This window comes from Corvus brachyrhynchos, unplaced genomic scaffold (genome assembly GCF_000691975.1).
Source record: "Corvus brachyrhynchos isolate BGI_N302 unplaced genomic scaffold, ASM69197v1 scaffold97, whole genome shotgun sequence".
NCBI lineage: Eukaryota > Metazoa > Chordata > Aves > Passeriformes > Corvidae > Corvus > Corvus brachyrhynchos.
Window position 1 is genome coordinate 2,335,855 of NW_008239758.1, and position 7,719 is coordinate 2,343,573.

Consider the following 7,719-nt stretch of genomic DNA (forward strand, 5'->3'; position numbering starts at 1 on the left):
TATTACCCTCTTCATGGAGCTGATAACCAGTGTAAGGTTATAAGTAGTCAGCTATGGGCAGAAAACCTTAGAATTATTCTCACCTTAAATTATCAAAAATTGAGAGTCAGAGCCCTTAAAACATCTCAGTATAAAAGAAAACAGGAATGTAATCACAGACACTTGCATGCAGAACCAGTGAGGATACAACAGAAAGAAAATACATGATTAAGCTTGGTCTTGTCAAGGTCACTAACTAAGGAACCAAAAAAACTCCCCATAGATTGAAAAGAGTCAGCAATATGAAAATGCCAAATTACTCTGTAAAACAAGAACAGCAACAAAAAGTTTAGCTTATACATCCGGAAAGATATGACCCTTATCGTCAGAAGTAAGGCAGTTCTGGGAATTTTACAGAGGACATTAGAACACATTTACAATTCAACAGAGAAAAACCTGGCAGCACAGATAAAGGGTGATGTTACAGGATGATTCTCATGAGGTAACAACTGGCTACATTATGAGGATTCTTACCTATATAACATGTAAAAGAACACTGACATTTCCGTATAGAAGGAAAATTTAAGGTCTGAATGGAGAAAAACCAGCTTTCTTCTTTCTCCAGGGAAAGAAAAAGAGAAAGTAATTTACAAGATCGGTTAAGATACATCTATCTTACACAAACCTGCCCTGGTCTCTTGTTCCCTGTGACTTGTTAAGTTATAAAAATTTTGAGGGCCTGAGCTTGACCATAAAGTACAGTACAAAAATAATCCCTATCCCCAGGAAACCTTACACAGGGATGAACAACTCTGGCCCTAATGTAACTATACTAATCAAAAAGTGTGGCTTAGCATCATATTTTGTCATTGCTATCACTCTGGACCCCAGAGCAGACCTGGCTTCCAGTGCTGCCAAATCAACAGCAGAAAATGTTGCAGACAAGGGGAGTGCAGAGGTATGTAAGACACCAGAATTGAGGATCACTGACCTGACTGATTTTTTTCTTTTCCCTATTGTGTTTTAACCAGAGTTATCGCCAAGTCCGTCTGAATGAACTCTTACAAGAGCATTCGAGAGCAGCCAACCTCATTGTCCTGTGAGTTGCAAGATTTTTGATTCTAACTCTAAGAATAATGTGTAATGGGATTCTGAACTGGAGCTACAGAAACCCTTGTGTTAATTCATTGATTCATTAATTCATTGAGCACAAAAGTAATCTTTTAAGTACCTTTTGAAGGACTTGCATCTGGACTGGTGGTTCTCTGGGACTGCACTGAATATGAATCTTTCCTGGTGATGAAGCAATTGTATAAAGGAAAAGAGGCCACCAAAAAATTACCCAAAAAAAAGGCCCTTTCCAGAATTGATTTTTTTTTACAGAAACGTTTTTTATACACAGCTTCAATAAATTAGCTTGCACTTGTGATGCATAGATAAACCTCTACAGTTCCATTAATTCAGTCTCAAAAAAATTGGTGAGCTTGTAATGCTTACCATAAATTGACCCATCTTTTAAAACTCTCATCTCACAGTAATTTCAGATCAGAAAATAAGCTGATGGACTGCAAAACTATGGATGTGTTGTATTTTTATCCTTTTTAAAAAATCATATTATGTGTGTGTTTTACGACCCCAAAAATATTCTCTACCAGTTTAAGGCTACAATCACAAGCAGTTCATGTCCAGTACAATCAGGTGAGCAAGGGTTTGCAAATTAAGGCCTTATGATATTAAAACAATCTTGTAGTCTAATTATATCAGAGTTGTATATGAACAGTGATGTTTCTACTTAGTATTTAGTGAGAAGCCTGGGCTACTCCTGCCTTCAAAATCATAATTTTATTTTTCCCTCTGCCTAAACAGAAGCCTCCCTGTGGCAAGAAAAGGAGCAGTGTCTGATTACCTGTACATGGCTTGGCTAGAAATTCTCTCCAAGAACCTTCCTCCAGTCTTAATGGTCAGAGGCAACCACAAAAATGTACTGACTTTCTATTCTTAGAAAAACATCAGTGCCTAGAATATGCCATGCTTGATTCCAACAGCTACATTTTTAATGGCAATGGTTTATCAAAGACACACTCATTTAATACAAATCTAAAACTTTAATAATTGACAGAAAATTTTTCAAAAATCCAAAGCAACACAGCAAAGAATTAGACAAAAATTGTACATGGTTACTGCTGGTGTTACACTCCAGTACAGGCAAAAGAAGGAAAATCTACCTGTATGTCAAAAGAGACAGCAAACATTTTGAGCACACAAAGAAGAAATTCTTCTGATTTTATAAGGTATTGAAAAAGTTTTTGATATTTATCGTAGAAAGCCAGAATTAACTGGTATAATACAAAAATCATTAAATTGATAAAGAATTATTTCAAATTGCACTATCATAGCTGCTAATGGGCACACAGTAGGATTAAAATGAAATGCACCAACTTGTGAGACAAAAACCTTTACAGCATCCATCAGGTATAAGTGATAAACTGATAGAATGCAAGTAGAATACATGCAATGCTTTTTGATTGTAATATTGCCAAATTAAGATGCTTTTACCTAAATTGCTCTGCAAATTTAAATTCATTCAAACACTTCTAATTTAGTGACAAACAAAAAAATTAGATATATAAAAATATGGACTCTATTAAAAGACTTCATAATGCATTTTCAAGCTCTGACATACAATGGAATTTGTGATTGAAATAATTAAATGTGTTAAGTAAATTTCACAAAAAAATTAGTAAAATACTAAATATTCTGACAATGTTTTCTGTGAATGTTAGGGCTAATACAATCTGACATTATACATTGGGACAAAATGCACAGTGATTTATGTGATTAGAAAAAAAAACTCATCTGAGTTGAATGCCTTATTTTTGATTTATATAAAAGATTTCTCTCTTTTTTGACTTTCTAAATAATATTAATTATACACTAACTTAAAATAAAGGCAATCCATTAAGTTATGTAATTTTTCTATTTTCTACTCTGCAACATTATGGTGCTTTATAATTTTAGCTGTCAAGAAAAGCAGCTTCTCTTTTTAATGGGTAAAGCTATATCCTATGTGTAAGCATTATTTAAATTAAAGACCATCACAGAACATGGCTAATTTATTTTCTGTAGTCTTGCAACTCCTTTGCAGAGATCAACTAACATCTAAGCCTCATGAAGGCCAAGGAGCCCTGAATTTCACTAAATGTGTATTTTAAAGCAGGCCTCATCTTGCTTGAATTATTAGAATTTAACTTGTGGTGGATCTAGCACTCCCATCTCAAAAAATGACAAATATTTGATGTTCACATTTTTTCTGAGTTCAACAGCAGCAATTCAGCAGAACATGGTAATGTAGCCCAGTAATCCATGCTTTATTTTCTCCATCTATTAAAGGCAGGATATTAAATATTGATATTTTCTCATAATGTTCTTCCTTTGCTTCTTACACATTTACAACCAGACTGAAGGATCATTTTACAATCTAACTGCATTACACAGAAGTTTCCTCCTTATACCAGACTTCCTGCACAACTCTGAGCAAACCAAAGCTCACATTCTGCACCTGCAAAATAAGGAGATTATTCTCATCCTTCACAGTGATGTCAGCAGTGATACCAGAGCTTGTTATCTGCTGCCAGGTCCTTCCAGTTCCTTGTAGAATTGTAATGGTCACCATCCTTTCCACCTCACACAGCACACAGATATAATCTGAATGGCACCCAGCCAATGCCAAGAAACAGAGCTTTTAGGGAGGCTCCACTTAGGCTTCTGCATGTTTCTTATCACAATCTACACAAGGACCTGGAGGAATTATACACCTCTATTAAGCCCTTTAATTATATACATGACTGGAGATTGTTTCCTAAATATTCCCAAGTATTGTAACTCTCAATCTATAGGGAACATTGACCCAAACTGCTCTGGGGGACCCAAGCAGATCCAAAAAGAGAATGAGCACAAAGTGAACCAGCAACGGCACTTTCAGTACTATTCACACTGCTCTCTCACAAACACACTGCTGTGGGCACTGCAACAATAAATCCCAAGAGGTACCTTCTAAATAAAGTCATCAAAAACTAAGTACGAACATACACATTTCTATCAAATGTCTTGCTTGCACGACAGTGATTAATTAGAAGTTGTATCCACACAACAGTGTAATAGGATAAACTCAGGATGCAACAGCACTTAGCTACCTGAAGGTGTTACTTCCACAAATTCACAAGTAATTTAGACTAAGTATTTTCCTAGCATCTTCTATTTCCTGTACCTCACCATGATTTCTGAATTTGTGTGGACCAATTTGGAGAGCATACTAATTACAGACTATCTTAAATTGCAACTTAGATTGCAAAATTTTGTTAGTCCACCTCCCTCCTTTTCCACTCTGTAAGAGACACTTCTTGACATAAGTTATCCGTAAAACAACTGCTGAATTTTAATCATCAAGTTAGTAACTAAACTCTAATTACATGCTTGAAATCTCAAGGAAAAAATACAGCTCTAATGCTGTCTAGCACATTTTTCGCTTATATCACACTACCATAAGTTTATATAATTTAGCCTGGGTTTGATCAGCCACGACAAAAGCAAGCACAGGTAAGGTGACCAGGGACATTAAAGTGTGAAAATACCACTGCTATGAAGCAAGAACAAAGAATAGTTTGAATTTTCTTCAAAAGCCTAGGCATCCTGCACAGCTAAGCTTGTGCCTAAGGGCCTGTTAAAATGATCCACTATTGTTCCTCCAATCAGTGAATCTTACCTTTCCCTCCCAATGTTAGTGGAGCTCCAAGAGGTATCACAGAAGGCATTTCATCATAGTTCAGAGACTTCACTTTCCTTCAATCTTTTTACAACCACTGACAAGTTGCCCATCTTGATTACATATCCCTAAAGCACAGTCCAGATTGTGCTGTCCAGAACAGCATTCTTCCGATGTGCCTTTCGCTAAATTTTTCAGTCCCCAACAAAGATTCTTTTTGAGGGGATCATTTCTTTATTTCATTTTTAAATTAGCTACCCAACAGGGCAAGTAGAAAAGCTACCTAACCAAAAAGGCACTGCATTGTGAGGAGAAACAACTGCAACTACACTGCAAAGAGCATGTTGTTATCCTACTTCACACTCAAAGGAGTTTCCACTCAATCTTCATAATACAACGTACAAAGCTCCAGCCACCAGCATAGGAAATTTCCTCAGTCTTAAACCTCTGCAATTTTCATTACATCTTCGAGGAGTCCTAACAAAAGCTTTCCTGACCAGGCAATACAGAAAACCTAGACATTTCTCATTTTTTTCTCTCAGTCCATGCGGTATGGTATTTCAAGATCTTTTCAGCGAAAGCAGTTTCAGCAACTGATTGGGAGTTTACAAGCAAGAGACGTCACCAGGTAACAGGAATTAGCACTGCAGTTGTACATCTGGGGCAAACAGCTACAGAGTTTTAGCTACTACTGACTCATTTAACTCCCCTTAGCTCTTTGTCACCTTCCCTCAGGCAGAGGTCCCTGACCTATCAGCAAAGCAGGGAACACAGAATTTGAGTAACCTGCAGCACTTCCATCTTGAAGTTCAGGGGTCTTCCTCAACCTTCTGCCTCTGGTGGTTTGGCTGTCATTGCACTTTAACGAAGTGAGTGTGGATCACTCCAAGATCCTGCTCTCTCTCCCTTGCTACCTCTGCAACTCCTGGCAGCAGGGCAATAACCTTCAGGTGCTGCAGCTCTTTGCTAAATGAGTGACTCACCCCTCAAGTTACAGCTGAGGAAAGTCAAGGTTTTGCAAGTGTGCTTCAGCAGAAGTCAGGCCACTGTTTAAACATCTGTTCATGCTGGTACCTAGGACACAGCCCCTTGGCAGCTGTGTAGCCCATCGAGACCGTGTGGCCAGCATTGCTGAGGGGAACATCTCACACTGACCTTGACTCTGCAAGGAAAAATGGAAACAAACACAGCGAGTTGCAGCTCACACTCCCCACAAACAACAAGTGCAATAACCCACAGTCATCCCATTGCTGGAATTTCATCAGAGGAAATTAAGTGTCAAACAAAATCAAACACTAAGGTTGTCTGGCACAGAGTAAAAAGCAATGGCAAAATTCTACAGCCCCCACGCTGTACTGCAAACATGTAATCACAAAAACAGAGCTTCATTACGAACACACAACATGATAACAGCCTTTTTAAATTACAAACCTTAATCACTGTGAAAGAGACAGCTGTTCTAAGTGAGAATGGGGTGGGAAATCTCTCTTCTAAAGCCACGGTTTTCTGCTAATAAAAATCCTCATTTTAACACCAAAACTTTTCAGTAGGGAGAATTTTGTGGCTATTACCCCACAACAAAGCAGCCTCCACTCCTGCTCTCAGACCAGGAAAAAAAGCGGATGATTTCAGTTTATCTCAGTATTGTTTTTCAAAGTCAGGAGGAAATGCCCGATGGAGAGCAGCACTAATCAGCGATCAAGAATGCAGGAAGGCTGACTGACTATCTATACAGTAAGCTACACACTCCCGGAACCAAGGTAAACTTGCCCAGTCTTCCAGCACAAGGTTGGGGAGGTTTTTCCTGTTGTAAAGACCTGGAAAAAAACCACGTGTCATTCAGCTAAGACCTTTCTCCTTAATATTTTTGGATGAGTCCTCCTCTCTATTGTTCATGGGCTTTCAGGCTACCTTAAGCACAGTTTAGAGCCCAGCCTGCCTCACCAAGCCTGGCCATTCATAAAATTGGTCCTTTTCTACACTATAATGCAGGATGCAGTTGTAAACTCTATAAAGCCCTACTTGTATAAGTAAACATTTACAATTAGGTATCAGTTGGATACAACTTCAATTCCTATGAACTTCGATTTTTGGATAGCCTACATCAGAAGCCATAAAATATTTTAAGTAGTTTTTTCACAGGGTCTGTTTTACAATACGTATTCTCTTTCAAACAGTGCATACCATTTAGACTGAAAATACTGAACAGGAATAAAAGAAAGCCCAAACTGGGACATTCTTAAAAATACCTTTCACAACTGAACTGCAATGTGTAGTAAAGGTTTCACTGCCATCTGGCTGCATTTAAAAAACATAACATAGCAAAGAGACAATCACATAGAGTTTTAAAAAAAAATCACAAAGAACAGTTGTTTGACAAACTTTAGACCAGCAAAAAGAATCCAGCAGTCTGTAGCTATTTTGCAAAGCGTCAAATACATCCATTAGCATCACCAGGGGCAGTTTTTAAACTGTGAATCCAATGGGATAGTCTTTTCAGACCACAGCAGAGAGCTATGGGGGAATTTCAGAAATTCCCTATTCCCAAGGATATAGATATGTCCTGTAGAATATATCTGTATATCCGATATATAGATAGATATATGGGTAGAAAGACATAGATACAGAAACAATATGGGGGAAATTACATCATAGATAGGATAGCAAGCATGCAGAGACTATGAAAGACAGTGAAAATATGAGTCTTCTGCTCCGAGACAGAACAGAGCACACCGACCACTGACAGGTTTTCCCAGCTAGAGCATCGACAAGAGCTGGCCTGACCACTTCTGAAGGAGTCTCTTTATCCCACTATTCTGTGCAACCTGCTCTAAGACGACCTGCTGTAACAGCAGGATTAGACTGGATGCTCTCCAGAGGTCCCTTCCAGCCCTAATCACCCTGGGACTGTGGGAGGACAGCGACTGTTTGCAGGCCGCGGAGCAGCCCACCGTGCTCAGCCACCCCGGCTGGGCGAT

At 38.4% G+C, this 7,719-nt stretch overlaps 1 protein-coding gene and 1 long non-coding RNA gene across 3 annotated transcripts in view; one reads left to right on the forward strand and one right to left on the reverse strand.

Moving 5' to 3' along the window:
• Window positions 1-3,941, forward strand: part of SLC12A1 (solute carrier family 12 member 1) — a 45,605-nt gene extending 41,664 nt beyond the window's left edge. The window contains exons 26-27 of the mRNA XM_017742602.1: window positions 1,011-1,078; window positions 1,846-3,941. Of these exons, the coding sequence (XP_017598091.1) occupies window positions 1,011-1,078; window positions 1,846-1,981 (204 nt within the window). The 3' untranslated portion in view covers window positions 1,982-3,941. The remainder of the gene's footprint in view (window positions 1-1,010; window positions 1,079-1,845) is intronic.
• Window positions 1-7,713, reverse strand: part of LOC108448712 — a 60,132-nt gene extending 52,419 nt beyond the window's left edge. For both annotated transcript variants that reach the window (XR_001864692.1, XR_001864691.1), the window contains exon 1: window positions 4,742-7,713. This is a non-coding gene — a long non-coding RNA (uncharacterized LOC108448712). The remainder of the gene's footprint in view (window positions 1-4,741) is intronic.
• Between the last annotated feature and the right edge of the window lie 6 nt (window positions 7,714-7,719).